The sequence below is a fragment of the Mauremys mutica genome, chromosome 12 (assembly GCF_020497125.1).
Source record: "Mauremys mutica isolate MM-2020 ecotype Southern chromosome 12, ASM2049712v1, whole genome shotgun sequence".
Lineage (NCBI taxonomy): Eukaryota > Metazoa > Chordata > Testudines > Geoemydidae > Mauremys > Mauremys mutica.
In genome coordinates, this window is record NC_059083.1 from 34,559,742 (window position 1) to 34,580,683 (window position 20,942).

Consider the following 20,942-nt stretch of genomic DNA (forward strand, 5'->3'; position numbering starts at 1 on the left):
TCCCTGTCATTGCATGGGAGCAGAACACCCTATCCTGTACTGCTGGAAAATGGATACGACTTCAGCCCATTGCCCTGCAGCTCTTGGCAGTCAGAGGCTTAGGGATCTCTGGAGCATGGAGTTGCATCCCTGACCATCTTGGCTAATAGCTATTGATGGACCTGTCCTCCATGAACTCATCTAATTCTTTTCTGAACCCAGTTATACTTTTGGCTTTCACAGCATCCCTGGCAATGTGTTCCATGGATTGATTGTGTGTTGTGTGAAGAAGTCCTTCCTTTTGTTTGTTTTTAAAGCTGCTGCCTGTTAATCTCCCCTGGTTCCTGTTCTGTGAAGGGGTAAATAAACTTCCCTATTCACTCTCTACAGTGTGAATCTGTTAAACAGCACTGGTCCCAGTATAGATCCTTGGGGGACCTGGTATTTACCTTGCTCCGTTGTGACAACTGACCATTTATTCCTATCCTTTGTTTCCTGTATTTTAACCGGTTACTGATCCATGAGATAACCTTATCGCCTATCCCATGACTGTTTAGTTTCCTTAAGAGACTTTAGTGTGGGACCTTGTCAAAGGCTTTCTGAAAGTCTAAGTACACTATATCCAGTGGATCATTCTTGTTGATAATAGATTGGTGAGGCATGATTTCCCTTTACAAGAGCTGTGTTGATTCTTCCCTCAACAAATCATGTTCATCTGTGTCTGACAATTTTGTTCTTTACTATAGTTTTAACCAATTTGCCTGGTACTGAAATTAGGCTTTGTCTGCAATACAGCCTATGTCGCCAAAACTTATGTCGCTCAGGCCTGTGAATATTTCACCTCCCTGCAGGGCCGGCTCCATAGTTTTGCCGCTCCAAACAAAATAAATAAATAAATAAAAGCCGCGATCGGGAACTCCGAGGCCGCCGCTTCATTCTTCGGCGGCAATTTGGCGGTAGGCCCTTCCCTCTGAGACGGACTGAGGGACCCACCACTGAATTGCCACCAAAGAGCCGGACGTGCCGCCCCCTTCCACGGGCTGCCCCAAGCACCTGCTTGGTGGCCTGGTGCCTGGAGCCGGCCCTGCCTCCCTGAGTGACATAAGCGTTCATGTGCACAGTGCTATGTCAGCAGGAGAACTTCGCCCGCCACCCTAAGCTTCTGCCGCTCGTGGAGGTGGGTTTATTATGCTGACGGGAGAGCTCTCTCCCATCGGCATAGAGCGTCTCCGCCGCGTGCGCTGCAGCAGCACAGACGTATCGGTACAGCGGCAGCGCTGTACTTATCCACAAGCCTTTAGCCTTACTGGCCTGTAATTGACAGGATTACAATGGGAGATGCTGCTGAGAGGGGTGTGTCCTAAGCCCCGCCCCCTCAGAGTTTGGTGTAGGAATGTGCCTGTCTCTGTGATCCACACCTGGGAACCCCTCTCCTGGAGTCAGGCGGCTTAGGCATCTAAGCTGTTCCTTGCACGATGGAGTTCTGCACTTGTGTCACTCCACACAAATCACCTGGGGAGGAGGCAACAGAACCTTCTTCATAACGGTTAGCCTGGGGGAAAAGGTGCTCACCTGGTAGGCGGGAGACTCTGGTTCAAGTTCTCCCTCTGCCTGCTGAGGGGAAGGGATTTGAACCAGAATCTCCCACCTCTCAAGAGGCAATTGTGACATTGCCATGAGCACTGTCTGTGGGACAGCCTGAGAGGGACATGCAATGTCCATAAATGTATCTGAGGACACACTCCTCAGCCCCCTGACCCTCCCAAACGTTGTTTTTCTTGCCTCAGGAACAAATTCAAACCCGACTGGACACCCTGAAGCAGGAGAGAGAAGAACTTCTGGAGTGGAAACAGGATGGAGAGACGCAAAGCCAGGAATATCTCGTAGGTGCCCATTGTGATGATCCAGCAGTTCTGTCAGTCAGAGCTGGTATCTCTGTGTGGGAAGAGTGTCAACCCTGGTCTGTACACAGCACTGCCTGATTTAACTACATCTACACGGCACAGCTCTGGGGGCGACTTGCAGGGCATGTGTAGCTACACAGCACAGGCTGTGTCCAGACTGTGGTGGGTGAATGAAAAGGCTCCAGCAGGGGGAGGCAGCAGAGCTGCCGGAACCTTTCCCCACTTCTGGAGCCTTTACTTGTGGTGGGGAAAGGCTCTGGTGGCGTGGGGGGGCAGCGGGACACTACACTGCCATTTTTAGCAGTGTAGATGGGGGAGGCCCTGCTTGGGGGCGTATAGAGCCATGTCCGTAGGGTTTATACCCAGAGGGTTCAGGCATATCGCGACTCTACTGGCTTAAGCCGCGCCTCACCATCTACACTGCTATTTATGCCCATGTTAGCAGAGGCATATAGTGTACATCCTCGACACACCACCATAACATTTGTGTAGTACAGCTGTACCTCAAATCACTTTTTAACGTCATGTCTTTATACTGGTGTAAACCCCTGACATGCAAACATTTAAACCTAATTTAATTTGACCCTAATGTGATGTGTAGGGTTCACCTTGTCCAGTTAAACTGAGATAAAAGGTGCTAACTAGGAGCAAGGTCCAGCTTAGATCTAGTGTGACCAGATGTCCCGATAAAATCGAGACTTTCCCGATATTTAGGCATTTGTCCCATGTCCCAACGCAGTTTGTTCCGATATTTTGCACTGCGGTTTGGGGGGGGGGGTTGGCTCCACCGGTGACCCCCCCCCAACATGTGTCCCGAAATTTTCTTCCTCTCGTCTGATCACCCTGCTTAGATCAGGGTTAGCGCTGATATATTGGATAACTCCCAGATAACCTCAAGCACTTTGCCTCTTGCAGACACACTCTTACAGGGTGTGATCATGTTTGTCTTTGTTTATCTTCCCTTTGGGCTGATTCCTCCACTGGCTTCCATTTCAGCTCTAAGCACTGATCTTATTCCCCACACATCAGTGGGTCCAAATCCAGCTACAAACACTGATTTGAGGGGAGATTGTTTTCAAAGGCACTATGGGTGATTAGGTGCCTAATTCACATTGACAGTCAATAGGACTCTGTTACCCAGAGGCTGTTTTGTACCACTGAAATCCTCCCCTTGAATCTCCATCTATAACCACCAGACACGACTGGTTTCCTCTGGGACAATGTAATGTACAAAATACCGGATGAAACATGTAAGAGCTGGAGAAAAAGCATTTTGCACAGTATATGTTGTACCTGGCGTTTTGTGTGGATACCCAGCAGAACTTTCCTTCAGTCTTCTCCACAACTCTCTGCCAATGTATTCCTGTTACGGAGTCAGACCCCCCCTTCCAACCTTTCTGCTATTGGAAGACTCTATATGATCAGCAGAATATACTAAGCCACTCAGACCTGAAGAGTCATCATTTTACAGAGACTGGGTGACATTTTCAAAAGTGCCTAAGTGATTTTGAAGCCTAAGGTTTACAATTTTGCAAGTGGTTAAGGGCCAGATTCTCACAGGTATTTAGGACCTTAAAATGCAGAGAGGCCTAGTGAGATTTTTCAAAAGCAACTAAGTTGTACCTAACATTCTCTGTAGTTAAGGGGACTTAGGCACCTAAGTGATACTGAAAATCCCTCTCAGGACTTTTATGTCTCATTAAACACCTAAATATCTTTTAAAAGCAGCTCCTTATACACTTTTTTTTAATGGGTTTCAGCTCCTAAATGATTTTGCTGTTTCTGAAAATTTACCCTAAGTTCTATTTTCAAAAGTCACTTTCAAAGAAACTTAGGCTCCTAAGCACAAAAATAACTTTGAAAATGGGAATTGGACTCCTAAGTCACCAAGGCGCTTTGGAACATGTTATTCATTCAGGCCAGCTGAGAGACCATCCGAAAATCTTCTCTCTAGAAACTATCAGGCATTTTCTCCTGAAATCTCAAACGTATGTTTGTAGTAGGTTGATATGAACAGAGGGCTTTAAGAACTGTTCCTATCAGGGACATGGGGAGAGTCTGGGATGTCCAACTTTCTCATTTGTGAAAACCGGATGCTGAGCACCAGAACCTGCCCCGTCCCAGGCTCTGCCTCTTTCCCTCCAGGCCTCACCCCCCACTCCTCTTTCCCCCTCACTGTCGCTTGCTGCTCTCTCCACCTCCCTCCTCCTGCCAGCTGAGCTGGGCTCTAGGGTGTGGTGGACGTTACTGGGGCAAGGTAGGGCGGGGCAGGGAGAGCCATGCTCTGCGGGTAGAGGGGTGATTGGGGCAGGACGGGGGAGCTGCCCACATTTCTTTCCCCCATCCCAGAGCCATCTCTGAGTGCTCCTCCAGGCTTCCCTGGTGTTGGAAGCCAGTTAGTCTGCGTAACCGGACTTCCAATATCCAGTCGGTAGTGCCGACCGGACACTGCAGGTTTCCCTTTCCACTGGACTTTCTGGTCGAAGTCTGGACATCTGGCAACCCTAGTCCCTCACGTGTCCTTTCCCTGTTTGTCCCTTCGTTACAGGGAAAGATAGTAGCTGAGAGGCAGAAGATTGTGTCTGAATTTGAGCAACTGCGGCAATTCCTGGAGGAGCAAGAGCGACTCCTGCTGGCCCAGCTGCAAGAGTTGGACAAGGAAATTGTGAAGATACAGGATGAAAATGTCACCAAAGTGTCTGAGGAGATTTCCCGTCTCAGTGACTTGATCAATGAGATAGAAGAGAAGTGTCAGCAGCCAACAAGCCAATTCCTGCAGGTGAGACAGTTAGAGACACCCAGATCCCTGCCCAGGCAAGGGAGAGATTCTGAGTGATTAGCTTTGGAGTTTATTAAGTTCTTGGGAAGGTCCCCCTCCACAATGGAGACTGTCAACATTTCCTTTAGCAAAGCGAGGGAGAACAACATTTGACATTTCTAATATTTCCAGTGTGGAAACAGATTTGCTGGTTTAAAGGCAGATGTCTCAGGCCTTTTTGATACATCATACGTAAGTTCCTTTGTTTTCAGTTTAAACCAATTTTACCAAAAAATTGCTGGGTTTTACAAAAAAGTAAAATTCATTTTTTTCTGATTTTCATCCTGCTTTTGTATCATTCAAACAGATATAAAATACTTGTTTAATTAGGAAAATACAATACATTGCATGAGATCTCTGTATTACGATAATACATTAGTCTGTGAAAGCTGCCTGCTGAAGTAAGAACATATTGTTCTAGAAGATACACACAATAACCAATAGGCAGGCACACAAGGTCTGAAGTGCGTGTGCATCTGAACATACTGATGAATCTCACACCCACCACGTACACATTTCAAACTGTTAGACAATGGGTTAAAGATTTGACATGCTAAAATGGGAAGAAAATGAAAATCTGTATCAGAATATGTTTCAGAACACAAGGAAGTATTCAAAAGGGTTAAAGAAACAAAAACAGGTGAAAAGGATGAAGTTGAGTGTATGCGCTGCAAATAGTGTGGCCCAATTTTCAAATGTGAAAATGTATAGGTTAATAGTTCTAAGTATACACCAGTAAACTGTGGTTCAAATGAGAAGTTTTATTTGGGGATTACAGATGTATTGTTTTCTTAAACTCAGAGGGGCATTGTGTTTTGAGCTCTGTTTTAGTTCTGCAGCAAACCACAGCGATGAACGGAATTCAAAGCGTTAATCTACTGAATACTTTTTTCCTGTCTTTCCATCCACCAAAACAAATCCCGATATTTACCCAGAAAAATTAAGTGTTTTGCACTGATTTTTCACCTGTTTTTGTTGTGGTAATAAACACTGATAAATTCTCAGGAAAAACTAACTAAAATGAAAACTGAAAATGAAGGGCCCTAATGATCTGGAAGTAGTAAACAGCACAACTCCAGTGTCTAGGAAGTGGGAGATTAGGAAAGTGAAGTTCTTTGCAGGGCCTATTAAGAAATGGGAATGAATCCAGTTTCCAGAATTGCTGACTAGAATTGCATAAATGGAGCTTTTAGCTTGAGAAAGGCAAATGCTCTGGACACAACAGTGGGAGTCAGGGATTCATGTGTCTGATGAGTATGTTTGAGCAAATGCCATTGGCACAGGCAAAATAGAATTTAGGAGGAAAGCACACACCACGATTGTGGGTTAAGGGTCCCATTCTCTTGAAGTCTGTGAATGGAATTTTAAAGGTGCAACTACAGAGAACTGCATCTCGAGCTCAACTAGGGATGGCAAAGTGAGTTCTCTCCAGAGCAGGAGGGATCGCCAGGCTCTGGCTCAGGGGACTGAGCTCTATTTTTTTTTCTTCTCCCCTCTCTCTCTTCTAGGACATCAAAAGCACCTGGAGCAGGTACGTAGCTCCTTCCCACTCCCCCTTACGCTTCATGATGTTGGAAGGGGATTGGACCCCCGGGGTCAGATTTTGCAGGATATTTAGATACCTGACATGTAGCTAGGCACTTACCTGCTTTGGAAAATTCCACCAAGCAAGTTAGGCACCTCCCATTGCAATCAGTGGCCGTTGGGAGCCTAGCTTGGTTAGGTGCTTTTGAAAATCCCAGGAGGCACCTTTTAAAATCAGGCCTTAAGTGACTTGCCCAAGGTCACACAGGAAGGCTGTGGCAGAGAAGGGAGTGGAACATAGGTTTCCAGAGTCCTACAGCAACCCCTTAACCACTGGAGCATCCTTTCCCATGAGATTAGGCCCTTCTCTCTGAGGGGCAGCTTCCTGGCCCCTTACTCTCTAACTCCCATTTGAGGATCTAGGCATTTAAATACTCCAGCGAGGAGGGCAATTGATTCACCAGTGGGAGTTAGAGGCTCACAACGAGCCCAAGTGAGAGCAGCCTCTGGTAGCTCATTCTCCCAAAAGACAGAAAAGATTTAGAATGGCTGGTTTTGTTCTGACTTGTTTTGTTTTTCCCCCTCTAGGTGTGAGAAGCTGAAGTTCGAGACACCAGTGGCCGTGCCAGAGGACCTGAGAGAGAGAGTTGATGTCTCTTCCCAAAGAAATGTTTGTCTGCAGGAGGCTCTAAAGGAATTCAAAGGTAACTTAACAGTTATCTGGGTTCATGCTACGGTGATGATACATCGAGATGCGCCTCTGACTGTGGAAGGAGATGGACTCTGGCCTATTAGTTCTCAGCTCGTCCCAGCTAGACGTCTTTGTGGGTGGGATGGGGAGGGCTCAGGGCTGATGCCAGTTCTCCAGGCCTCCACTTGGATTGTCTCAGACCCAATCCTTGTCACTCAGAATTTCAGACACACACAATCACCAGGTATTGTAGAAAATGTTGAATGTAACCTCCATGCCTGGTATTTTCCAAGGGACCTACGGGATTTAGGCACCCATCTCTCTCTTTCTGACCGTGAATAGGAGTTGGCCATCACATGGCCTCAGCCCTTTTGAAAATCCCAGAGTCTGTACCTCAAGTTCCTCCATCTTTCAAAAGGAGGAAATAATGACCACCCTACCTTGTTGTGCTAATTAGTGAATGGCCCCCCAGTGCTTTGAGATCCTTGGAGAAAGGTGGGAGATGGAAAAGAGCAAGATGTGTATTTTGGATGATGATTTCACTTTAGTTTGGTCTCACTGGAAAGGTCTCCCCATTCCAATCTGCCTCTCAATCTATGGTCTTTTCCTTCGGGCTGTATCTCAGAATTACAACACGGTTCCATCCAGTGCTGCTGTAGCCATGTCAGTCCCAGGATATTAGACAAGATGGGGGAGGTAACAGCTTTTATTGGACCAACTCCTGTTGGTGACAGACAAACTTTTGAGCTACACGGACCTGAAGAAAAGCTCTGAGTAAGCTCTAAAGCTTGTCTCTCAAGCACAGTTACATTAATTAACGGTAGGAATGTCACCAGAGTTAATACAACATGAAATCACCTCTTCCAGTCCTGCCTTTCTCTAGAGACCCAGCCCTCTGAACTGACTTCTGAGCCCAAAGGCAGAGAGAAAGGGTGCGGGCTAGATTCACAAAAGCACTTGGGGGTCTACCTGCCATTTTAGCACCTGAATCCCAGAATCAGACCACACTGGGATTCACAAAGCCCCCCGCTGAGCTGCTTAAAATCACTTCTCACCTCTGTTTTTGCAGTAAATGTTCCCTAGGCATCTGTTTCTGCCTCTGTGCATGTGCACTGCAGTTCCAGTCTAAGCTGTCCAGACACGTAAGCCCCAGAGAGCTACATGAATTGGGGAAAGAAAGGTGTTCCTCCTCCTAACTCACCGACAGGCCCCAGTCTGAGATGCCTGCTCTGAGCACACTTACTGGTTCAGGCCTTGTATATGAATTTACCCAAAAGAATCAGGCCCTAGAGACAGGCAAGCTCCCTTATAACGTATAGCTCCGTGATTAGGGTCGAGAGCTGGGACCTTCGGAGACCACTAGTTCAAATCCCTAATCCTCTGGAGAAGAAGAAATTCCAACAGGGGTCCGATATAGACCTCTGTCTCCACTTTTGAATCTGATCCACTGCATATAAATAATTGAGCAGAGGGACAGGCTTCTGGGTCTCCCACCTCCCAAGGGCGTGCTCTAACCACCGGGCTACAGAGACGTTCTCGTGATTTCTCTCTGCCTCTGGCCCAATGAATTATTGATTATCCCCAGTGGAACCTCTCCCCAGGAGAGCATGTGGGCACCCCGCCTCAGAAAATCCTGCAGCCCAGAGGTTAGGGCACTCCTTGAGAGGTGGTAGATCCCATTTCAGATCTCCGCTCCCCCTGTGGCACAGGGTTAACTTGAACCAGGGGTCTCCCCAAGGCCAGCTGAGTGCTCCAACCACTGGGGTAAAAGTTATGAGCAAGGTGGGTTTTCTCCACCCCTGCAAGCTTCTTGCCAAAAAAAATGGCCCAGGTGCCGGAAACCAAGAGCGGGTTTGCAGCTGAGGATCCCACACTGAGGGAGGCACCTACGGTGCTGCCCAGACTCAGTCGCCAAACTCCCTGAGATGGCCAGGGCTTAGCACCCCCCTGAACCTTGGCATTTCCCACTGGCTGGCGTAAGCAGGGAGTCCCCTAGCATGCTGGCTGTTGTGACTCTCATTCCAAGGTGAATCTCTCTCCCCGTTCACGGTACGGGGAGCCTGACTCAGGCTTTGTGAATCACAATGGCTTTCTAGGTGCCTAAATGTTGGATGTTGTGATGCTGAGTGTTGCCTCGCCTAAGTTTCTTTGTGAATCCAGCCCCGTTTTCATGAGGCTGTTTTCCTGCAAGAAAGGGGGAAATCAGCTCTCCTCTGATCTTTTCTTTCTCTAGAGACCCTGCCCTATCAACTGAACTTTCTGATCTCAAAGGCAGAGAAAGAGGGTAAGTTTTTCGTGAGGTTATTATCCTACAACAATTAATTATTAATTAAAATCTCAGGATTCATTTTTTAGAAGAAGCTTCTGAATTCAAACAAGAGGTTTCCACCAGTACAGAGTCATGGATCCCAAGGGTAGAAGGAATCATTATATCATAAGAACAGCCATACTGGGTCACACCAATTGTCCATCTAGCCCAGTATCCTGTCTTCCAACAGTGACCAATGCCAGGTGACCCAGAGGGAATGAACAGAACAGGGGATCATCCACAGATCCATTTCGTCCCCCATTCCAATTTTGTGATGTATGAATGTGCACATACTATTTACAATTGGAAAGTAGGGTACATTTTTAGGTCCAATAATCAGCCTTTAGGGCACACTCCGGTCACATTTTGCTCTTCTCTCAGTAATAATAAGGACTAGAAATTTCCTCTATTTTTATATGAAAGACAAGCTTCAGTGCTGGAAAATGTCATTAACACAGAGTGCAGGTTGACCATCAGTGCCTTGTACTCTTCCAGAACATGAAAGCAACCGGTATTTCAACCTCTGAAAACTGGGAAATAAAGAGTTAAGAAAGCGTCTCCCACCAGCTCCTCTGCTTATACTTCCCTCCTCCCCTAGTGTCAGGAGCATGGACTCATGTGCTGGGCTCCATCCCTCCCCAGCTGGTTGAAGGTCCCTTGGGGGAGACCATGCTCAAGCCAGTACTGAACCTGGCAGAGAATCAGGACTGCAACGGCAGTCAAAAAAGCAAACAGAATGTTGGGAATCATTAGGAAAGGGATAGATAATAGACAGAAAATATCATATTGCCTCTCTACAAATCCATGGTACACCCACATCTTGAATACTGTGTGCAGATGTGGTTGCCCCATCTCAAAAAAGATACATTGGAAAAGGTTCAGAAAAGGGCAACCAAAACGATTAGGGGTATGGGACAGCTGCCATATGAGGAGAGATTAATAAGATTGGGACTTTTCAGCTTGGAAAAGAGAGGACTAAGGGGGGATATGACAGAGGTCTATAAAATCATGAGTGATGTGGAGAAAGTAAATAAGGAAGTGTTATTTACTTCTTCTCCTAACATAATTACTAGGGGTCACCAAATGAAATTAATAGGCAGCAGGTTTAAAGCAAACAAAAGGACATATTTCTTCACACAACACACAGTCAACCTGTGGAACTCCTTGCCAGAGGATGTTGTGAAGGCCAAGGCCTCTAACAAGACTTCTTTTTTGAACTAAATAAATTTCTGGAGGACAGGTCCATGAATGGCTGTTAGCCAGGATGGGCGGGGATGGTGTCCCTAGCCTCTGTTTGCCAGAAGCTGGGAATGGGTGACAGGGGATAGATCACTTGATCATTATCTGTTCTCTTCATTCCCTCTGGGGCACCTAGTACTGGCCAGTGTCGGAAGACAGGATACTAATAACCATTGGTGGATAAATTCAATGAAGATAGGTCCCTCAGTTCAAGGAGCATTGTCTCTCCCTGGGGGTTGGTGCTCCCTGTGGTACTGGGAACTGTACCTTTCAGTGGTTTGGCTTCCCAGACAGGAAGGAGGAGCATGGCAGAAGCTCTGTGATACAAGACCCTGGATAAAGAGGGTTTCATTCAAGCACCATGCTCCCAGCAGGATCACTGAACACCACAACCGTGTTGTGTCCCCCTCCTTGTCTCATGAGCACCACTGGAGGCTGGGGAAGGGGTTCTCTTCTGATCTCATAGTCACCTATCTGTGTCCTTTTATGGCCCCCAGCAACAGCATCTGAATACCTGGCATCTTTTATGCCCATTTGACAAAAAGGGAAGCTGGAATGCAGCGAGAGGAAGGGACATGCCTGAGGTCACACAGCAAGTCAGTAGCAGAGTGAGGAATAGAGCCCAGGAGTCCTGGCTTCTAATCTCTAGACCATGCTCCCTCCCCAAAGTGAGTGTAGTGCACTGGATGGACTTTACACATCCCTGTGGTGTGGACATTTAGTGCCACCGAGAAGTCTAATTCCCAGTGCAATTGGACTTGCCATTGTCTTCTGAGGACCTCAGGCCGCAGACAGCGACGTGGGCAGCTTAGTCTGTCCCAAGAGCAAACACTCCCTTTTCACTCACTGGATATAGGGAAACTGAGGCACATACAGGCTTCCTAAAAAAAAATTACAAAAAAATCCTGGTTTGTCACCCTCCCCCGAACAGTACCTCTTAGATGCCTGGCGGGAACAACAGGGAATTTCCTGCTCAGCTTCAGCCAACAGGCAGCTCCCCAGGACTGACTTTCAGGGCCCACCCTAGCCAGCCCGGGGCTACGGGGGAGCGTGATAAATGGTCCTAGTCTCCCCCAGGGCTGAGCTCTGCCTGGAAGGGTCTGTCTGCACTGCAGAGTGAACCCTGGGGATCGGCACCCAGGTTAGCCAGGGCGGGGTGCAAGGAGCCATGCTGCTGAGCCTGACCTCACTTACTGTGTCCTCACTGGTGCTGCTGAGTCTCTAGGACTTCTCAGAGCACATCCCATGGCTGATGGAGCCACCGTAAGCTGAGCTATTCTGTGTTTCTTTCCCAGTGATTCGTGGGGTACCCGGTCTGTCTTTCACAGGGGAATTGTGGGAAGGCCCTGGAGGGCTATTTTCCCTCAGGTCAGGCTGGCACTGACAATGTGGGGGAGGGTTTTCATCTTCCTCTGCAGCATGTGGATGCAGGTGACGTACCAGGATTGTTTGGGGGTATCTCACTGAATCATTTCCCTGCACTGTGGGGCCTCGGGCACTGGTACCTCCGTGCCTCCTCTTCTCTGCCTGTGGCACATAAATAGTCCAGTCTGCTGTAGGCTGTCATGCTTTGGGCTAATATTGGGGGTTGGGTTAGGTGGGTGCTGGGTGGGGTTGGTGGCCTGTGCTATACGGGGGTCAGATTAGATGACCTGGTTCCCTTCTGGCCTCAGACTCTCTGACTCTCAGCACTGGAGCGGTTTAGCCTGCACAGAGGCGCCGACTTCTCCAGTTCCCAGGGGGGTTCTTGATCCTTGCTCTGCCCCAGGCCCTGTCCTCGAGCCCCCACCCCTCCCCCTGCCTCTTCCTGCCTTGCTCCATTCTGCCCCCTCCCCACACCTCTTCCTGCCCCACTCCTCCCCCGAACCTCCTGGCCACCTCTGAACAACGGATCCGTGGCAGGAGAAAGGCGCTGGGAGGGAGGGGGAGGAGCTGATCAGTGGGGCCCGTTGGCCGGTGCTGTGGAGAGAGGGGGAGGAGCTAATTGGCAGGACCTGCCTGTGGGTGCTGAGCACCACTAATTATTTTCTGTGGGTGCTTCAGCCCCGGAGCACCCATGAAGTCGGTGCCTATGCTGGGTGGAAAGCACCCCTGAACTCACATGAGGTGTTTATGCATCTGGACAGGAAGGGCATTAGAGTTAGCAGCTGTGTAAGAACCTGGGTTAACTCTGCAGTGAGGACAGACCTTAACACTCTTCTCCTGTGTGTGTGTATCTCTCTCCCTTGCAGTGCAGGCCACTCCGGATCCAGACCTGGCAAATCCTTGTTCCATCGTGTCCACAGATGAGAGTGTGTTACAGAAATACCAAGACACGGTATATTTAGTGCCACACAACAGGTTTTACCCTGCTGCCTGTGTGCTGGGCTCGAAGGGCTTCACCTCAGGGAGATGTTACTGGCAAGTGGAGGTGGGGAACAAAGATGAGTGGGTTTTGGGCATTGCCAAAGAGTCTGTGATACACGAGGGAGCGATAAGCTGTACACCAGAGGAGGGGATCTGGGCTTTGCAGAATACAAGGTATCAGTACTGCGCCCTCACCTCCCCTAAGACTGCTCTGGACCTACATCATAGCCCCACTAACATTGGGGTTTATCTGGATTATGAAGGGGAGAAAGTTACATTTTATGACATTACATCTTCTGGCAGAGAGCCAATCTTTACTTTCACATCCTCTTTCTCGGGGAAGATCGTCCCCTTCTTTGGGAGCCGGCGTGTTGAATTTCTGAGAAGGGTACAGCTAGTCATGGTAGGAGGTGGTCACTTTCAGGCCTACCGTTAAGACCTGCGACAGAGGAACAGGGATCACTCAATATGAGGTATCTAAAGTAGAGCAAAGACATAGGTAATATACACATTACAGCTGTCACACTTTGCCATTCTAATCACAGCATTCAAAACCTGGGTCAGGCCCCCCACAATCAGGAGATTGGCTTAAACATCTTTTTAAATGTTGCGTTATTTTTCTTTGCCTTCTGGCTTCCCAGCTTTCATGGTGTTCTTGTTTCCGGTTTTCAGTCTTTGCTACACCAACATGAAGGCTGGAAATGTATCTGTAATATAATCTGAGCTCCCTCAAAGCTATCTACTCCAGCAGCTGGGACTAAAGAAAAACACCAAGTGCTGCGAGACTCGCAATAAAATGGTGAGGGGAACAAGACTGACTTGCTCAGCATTATGCTGCTGAATGGAGTTTCTCGACCCTCTTCCATGCCTGTCTCTGTAACTCTGGGATCCTCCAGACACACACGAACTGGCCAACCAGCAGACGCCAGGAGCCACGCTCAGGGTCACCGCAGAGCCTGCCTGTCTTAGGGCAGGTTTACACTTAAAATATTGCACCAGCGGTGCTATGTCCCTGTAATGCTTAAGTAAAGACACTCCTACAACGACAGGAGAGCTTCTCCCATCAGTGTAGTTAATCCACCTCTCTGAGAGGCGGTAGCTATGGCAAGGGGAGAAGCTCTCCCGTCAACGTACCACTGTCTACACCGGGAGTTCAGTCGGTATGACTGCGTGAAAAATCCACAGCCCTCTGTGAACACAGTTGTACCGACTGAACTCCCGGTGTAGCCAGCGGTACGTTGACGGGAGAGCTTCTCCCCTTGCCATAGCTACCGCCTCTCACAGGGGTGTGGATTTTTCACCGCCCTGAGTGATATAGTTCTACCAGTGGACGTTTATAGTGTAGACCTGGCCTAAGTTCTGACTGACTTAGGGTCATCCATCAACGTCCTCTGCTCTTTACTTATGAATATAAAAACCATAGTGGTGTTTCCCTCTCCCCCCAGTTCCCTAGCTCAATGCTTCTCTTTTGCTCTGATTGGTTATTTGGATGCTGTAGATTCAGCTGAGTAAATTCACAGAATAAAGTTTATTTCTATCTTCTGGTCTTGGACTTTGTCCCAGGAGTATTAGATCTGTACGGCTCTGCCCTGAAAGGCTAGACAGACCGATGAGCAAATGCCTGGAAGGGGCTTGAAGAAAAGCCGCTGGGTAACTTTAAGCAAAAGCACTTAAGCAAAGCTTGAGGACTGAGTAAATAAAATCAAAGAATCAAGCGATGCTTTCCCGGGAAAGAAAAGAAGCAACAACATCCTCGCTGTGAAAGAATCCATTAGCAACCTCCAGCTGCCAGGGAACAGAAGGAAACTGGCAACTGACGTTATCAACTACAGAATATTATGGGATGGCACTTAGCCGCACTATTGTGTTGCAGCAGCATTTCTTTCCCAAACCAAATGATCCCTTTTTCTTTAAATTCACATTCACAGTCTGATTGGCTAGAAACCTGATACGCCATCCGAGGGCACAGGGTAGGGTCAAGGGTAAAAAGCTGGAGTCATTTGGTCAAGGGATTCGTGAGATACAGCCCCTCCCAACACAAGCTCTTTTTAAAACGCTGTGGGCTAGGCATGGAATGCCAGCAGGATCCTGTCCATGGCAGGTTGAGGGAGACTCCCAACACACGCTGTAGCCTACAGGAGATGCCCTGGGCTGGAAGGCAGAAGAACTCAATCTCCTCTTCTGCGGCTTCTCAGCAGTTTGTACTGGCTGAGGCGTCGCACCCTTGGGAGATACTCGTCATCACTACCCCCTTTTTGCAGACGCGATAAGAGGATGCAGAAGGTGACCTCAGACAAAGCGGAAGATGATTCATAGATTCCAAGGCCACTGTGATCTTCTAGACTGTCCTAGAGCATCATTTTGATTTATTTTTCCCAAATCTTGATTTAAAACTTATCAGTGACAGAGACTCTACCACGCCCCTTGGCGAATTGCTCTAGTGGAGGGGTCTCAAACATGCGGTCTGCGGGCTGCGTGCGTTAGAAATGTACACCTTCCTGCCAGACAGCAGACCCACATCTCAATCACTGAACCCCTCGGCCTTTGGAAATGAACCTACCAGCTCAACTAGCCACACAGGCCAGTAGTTCAGGCTTGGTGCATGGCCCAGCTGCACAACACTGAAACAAGGGTGCGGTTGACTCAGGCTTGGAGCACAGCAGACACCGGGCCGGTTCAGTGCATGGAACAAGCACAGCCCTGAGACTGGGGGCAGGGGAGGTAGCTGAGAAGAGGTCGGCTCCGTGCGTGTCCCAGGCACACAGCACTACAAGCGGGCTGGGAGAGCTGGCAGCCGGCCGACTTGGGGCATGGCAGACACCCAGCACCAGTCACTGCTCTTTCCCCACCATGGTTACATTTCCTGTTCCTGCTTCTCCCAGGCCCCCTCAGTCTGTCCCAAGATGCCCCCTCCTGCAGCTGGGCTAGACAAGGGGGCTGGGAGATGCTGTGTAACCTCTTACCCTGTACAATGCAGCGGTCCCCGTACCAGCTCCCCTCGCACACACTGTCCTGGGCCATTGGTCCTCTGCCCTGACCTAGGATGAATCTCTGAAGGTCAGGGAGAAGCTCTGTCTGCACGATCCATTGAGTCCATGGCCTTTCTGCTGCTAGGTCGACTGAATAGCTCCATCTCCAAGAGAGGTGCAGCGCTTACGTCAACATAGTTAGGTCAACGCAGTGGCAGTGTAGACACTGTGTTGCCCACATCAGCTTAAGTGGCCTCCAGGAGGTGTCCCACAATGCTCCATTGTGACCCACTCTGGTCACTGGTTTGAGCTCTGCTGCCCAGCAGCCAGGTTCACAGGAACAAGACCCTCCTGTTTCAGGACTGGGAATTTTGAAATTCCATTTCCTGCTTGCTCTGCATGGAGAGCTCCCCTTGCAACTGCCCAGCTGAGCAGGCCGGCTACAGGCTCCCAACGCTCTGCGGCCTGCACTGCACAGGAGGTGGTGGGTCTCCTGGGTCTGGGGAGAAGAGGCTGTGCAGACCCGGCTCCGATCCAGCCATAGAAAGGTGGGTATCTAGGAGCAGATGGCTCGGAGCGTGGGGGAGAAGGGCTACAAGAGGCTCCCGCAGCCCTGCCCGGTGAAAGCCACGGAGCTGCACCAGGCGCACCAGGAGGCGAGGGAGGCCAGCAGTCGCTCTGATGCAACTCCACAGACAAGCCGCTTTGACAAGGAGCTGCACGCTCTCCTCTGCAGTGATGCTGTGCCACCCCCGAACCCCATGGATACTGGAGGAGTTGGAGTCATGGGCCACCGCAGGGAACCCTGAGGATGAGAATGGGAGACAGGCGAGCAGGGGATCAATTTTCGGATTCAGGGCTTAAATTCAGCTGGAGCTGTCCAGAGCAGAGCTCTGGTAAATATTTTCAATCCCTCTGGAGTTTTTATAGCATATTGGAGGAGGGCCTGGGGGGGCTCTGGGAAATGCTCTATAAGAATTTAAGCCCTGATCAGGTTAAACTCTGTGGCCCAAAATATAGTGGAACAAGACTAACACTAAATAACACCACCTTCATTCTGGGGTTTACATACAGTAGCCCTGAGGTTTAACGCTGTAGAACACTTTCCCCAATCACAAAGGTACTTTATTTGTGTCCAGATTTAAAACAGAAATGTCACACTCCTAGCAGATGGTGACAATCTGTCATAATGTGCTGCCCCTTGACCAGAGCATGAGAAAAGATAGAGGTAGCACCACTGGGCATGGGGAACCCCTATCATCACAATTTGTTATCCTGGGACCAGGAGATGGGGAAAGGTGACAGGTAGCAACTTGTGAGGGGAATGCTGCCTCTGGAGTACAGGATGGGGCAAGGCAGAGGCAGCACATTGTTTCATGGCAGTGAAAGAGAGACTAGAGATGTCAGTAACAACTACAGGTAGCAAATTGTGCAGGCAGCAGTTTGTAGTGTTACACTGGCCAGGAGAGCGGCGGTGGGCAGCCTTCAGAGCAGACGGGATGGTGGACTTGAGTGGGGGTTGCCCAGGGTGTAGTGGTGGGTTAACTCAGCCCAATAAATAACCAGAGGAACATAGGGTCACTCTGGAAGCGCATGGCAGAGCCAGGTCTCCCGGGCTGGCACCCTAACCCTGGCCCGCCCTTTCACTCTACAGAGATACTCAGAACAACTAACTGTACAAGTAGCTGTACACGGCGATTCAAAGATAGAACAGATATAAATGCCCCAAATCTGGGGATCAATTAGATCCTGAGCATGTGGCCAAAACCCACCAGCCAGACACCTGGGAAAGAATTCCCTGTAGTAACTCAGGGCCCTCTCCAGCTAATGTCCCGTCTCTGGCCATTGGGAATTTTTGCTACTGGCAGTCACCGATGGGCCACACACCATCACAGGTGGACCCATCATCCTGGGGGCACCGGTCCTGGGGTGGCTGGAGCAGCTGCTGCTCAGTGGCCCCCGGCAGTTGGTGCTGGCCCCATTCCCCCACCAGCAGCACCCCCGCCCCCAAGATTTAGTCAGGGGTATTTATAGTGTAAGTCATGGACAGGTCATGGGCCATGAAATTTTGTTTACTGCCCTTGATCTGTCCACAATTTTTACTAAAAATACCCATGACTAAATCGTAGCCTTAAACATAAGAAGTGCCATACTGGGCAAGACAAGGTCTCCAACTGTAGCCAATACCAGAGATTCAAGGAAAGTTTTCAGAACAGGGCAACTTTGGAGTGATCCACCTCTGTCTTCCCCTCCCAGCTTCCGACAGTCAGAGGCTTAGGGTCTCCCCAAGCATGGGGTTGCGTCCCTACCCGTCCTGGCTATTAGTCAATGATGGACCCTATCCTCCAGGAACTTATCTAGTTCTTTTTTGAACCCAATTATACTTTTGCCTTCACAACATCCCCTGGCAATGAGTTCCACAGGCTGACTATGTGTTGTGTGAAAAAGTACTTTGTCTTGTTTGCATTAGACCTGCTGCCTATTAATTTCATCGGGTGACACCTGTTTTTTATTATGGGAAAGGATAAAGAACTCTTTTCTATGCACTTTCGCCACAACTGTCATGATTTTATAGACCTCTGTCATGACTCACCTTGGTCATCTCTTTTCTAAGCTCAACAGCCCTAATCGTTTTAGTCACCTGGAAGCTGTTCCATACCCTTGATCATCTTTGTTGCTCTTCTCTGAAACTTTTCCAATTCAATTCTACCCTTTTTCAGATGGGGTGACCACAACTGCACGCAATATTCTAGGTGTGGGCATAAGATTGATTTATACAGAGGCATTATGGTATTTTCTGGTTTATTTTCCATTCCTTTCCTAATGGTTCCTGACACTGTTAGCCTTGGAAAAGGCTGTGTCTGCATAATTATAATTTTTTGTGAGAAAGTGGCAATTTTGCCAGAAAACATTGATTTTGTGTTGGGGAGACTGAAAGGGAAGATCCCAGGGCTTCCTGGCTGCCTGCCAGGGATTCTCCCAAGATGGAATCTCTGAAAAATTCCCTACCCAGGGAAACCTCCCATTTCTAACTTTTCCTTCCGATCGGGAATGAAAACACTTCTGGGAATACCAAATTTTCTGTGGGAAGAAAATTCCTTTTTCCAGCCAGCTCTGGTGTGGGCAGCGAGGCCCCGATCTCCCAATGGGAGTGATTCTGAGTGGGCAGCTCTCTCGTGTCCATTCATAACAATACCTCTCAGACACTCACCACCCGTCTAATTGTGCAGCTACATTCACCATCTTTGTACCTCCAGAACTTCTGGGTCTTTTCCTGGTGATAGTCAGCGCCCACGGCCTGAGCCACCCACTCCTGGCTGATCTCTCATGTGTCACTGCTGTAGTATGAGATCTTAACATCATCCAGCTTGGAGATCATGAAGTACTGATTAGTCCCCTCTTTGTCAATGACTCCTGTGACTAGTATATCCGGGGTGTGGCGCCCTAAAGTAACAGGAGAGAGGTTGAGTTAACCAGAGGCTTCCTCCTTTGCTCAGGGGACCAGCAGACGTCCCATGCCCAGCCACATCCCTCTGCCCTCAACCCCATCCTGGGCAAGGGACAAGCTGGGATCCATCAGTAACTCACACGGCACTGAGCCGAGGGGGAATCAGGAACAATGATCTCTCGGCGTGCACTTCTGAAAGTCAGCGGTTTGATTAGGGGACTCAGTTGGTGGGGGAGGGGGTGCTAACTGCCCCTGATAGAGCTCCTGTCAAGGTTCCCTCCCACTCTGAACTTTAAGGTACAGATGTGGGGACACGCATGAAAGACCCCCTAAGTTTATTTTTACCAGCTTAGGTTAACAATACGCTGCCACCACCATGCGAGTTAACCAAAGATTTAGGGAGAGCCACTTGGAACTCTGCCTTTCCCCAAATATCTCCCAAGCCCCTACACCCCTTTCCCTGGGAAGGCTTGAGAATATCACCTCACCACTTAGTCCTGGTGAATACAGATCCAAACCCTTGGATCTTAAAACAATGAAAAATCAATCAGGTTCTTAAAATAAGAATTGTAATTAAAGAAAAAGGTGAAGGAGTACCTCTGTAAGATTAGAATGAAAGATAATCTCACAGGCAATCAGATTCAAAACACAGAGGGTTTCCCTCTGGGCAAAACTTTAAAGTTACACAAAGAACCCAAATTTACCCTCCCTCTTGTTTGCAAAAGAACTCACAAACAAGAAAATAAAAGTAATCTAACACATTCCTTCTCTAAATACTCACTACCCTAGAGGAGTGGGATGGCTCCTTCTTTCCCTGTCTCCAGCAAAAGCGCACACACAGCACAGACAAAAGACTTTTTCTCCCTTCCAGATTTTTAAAGTCTCTTGTCCCCTTATTGGTCCTTCTGGTCAGGTGTCAGCCAGGTTATGTGAGCTTCTTTACACTTTACAGGTAAAAGAGGAATTAACCCTTAACTGTATGCCCTGAGGATGGGGGGGGGGGCGGATGGGCAAACTGGTTACAGTGGAACCTGGGGCGTCTGTGGCCTGTGTGCATGTCTGTGGTGTGCATGTAGGACGTTATTTGGAGTTTACCAATTTTCACACAATTTTGGCTCACTCGGGTACACGGACGTACTGATTAGGGCAAGAAAATCCAGCCTGTGACAATAGTTCGATGTGTTTCTGTTAATAATGAGTGTAAGTGTAAATGTGAGGCTGTCTGCTAACATCAGGCAATGGAGAGGAAAATATAAACACACACGCGCACACACACCGGGGCCGGCCTTAGGGGAGGGCCACCTGGGTGACTGTCTAGGGGTGCTGGTGGTCTAGGGGGCGCTGTGCAGCAGTGCAGAGGTGCAAGCTGCTAGTGTAGAGTCAGAAACTGCTCCCAGCTGGCAGGGGAGTGCGCGGGGGGGGGGCAGATTTCTCCCTGCTCCCTCCCCGCAGAGAACATGGGGGGGCCATGAGTGGTGATGCACAGATACTCTCTCCCCTCCCCAAAATGTTCCTCCATGCCCCTAGGGGGCTGCGTGGGGTGGGGGGGAGCAAGGAGCAATACCACGTGCTCCGTGCATCCAGGTCACTTTCCCCAAGGCCTGTGCTGTGAGGCATCAACTGATGGTTTCCCTTCACCTAGAGCAGTGGTTTTCGAACTGTGGATCGCAACCCAGAACTGAGTCGCGGAATGGAAAGGACTGGGTCACGGTGGCT

General features: G+C 49.0%; 1 protein-coding gene across 1 annotated transcript in view; it reads left to right on the plus strand.

The window, feature by feature from the left end:
• LOC123345253 (zinc finger protein RFP-like) overlaps window positions 1–20,942 on the plus strand; it is a 46,939-nt gene that overhangs the window by 1,931 nt on the left and 24,066 nt on the right. Inside the window, exons 2-7 of the mRNA XM_044982001.1 lie at window positions 1,767–1,862; window positions 4,432–4,662; window positions 6,210–6,232; window positions 6,814–6,929; window positions 9,150–9,200; window positions 12,695–13,319. Coding sequence (XP_044837936.1) covers window positions 1,767–1,862; window positions 4,432–4,662; window positions 6,210–6,232; window positions 6,814–6,929; window positions 9,150–9,200; window positions 12,695–13,245 — 1,068 coding nt within the window. The 3' untranslated portion in view covers window positions 13,246–13,319. The remainder of the gene's footprint in view (window positions 1–1,766; window positions 1,863–4,431; window positions 4,663–6,209; window positions 6,233–6,813; window positions 6,930–9,149; window positions 9,201–12,694; window positions 13,320–20,942) is intronic.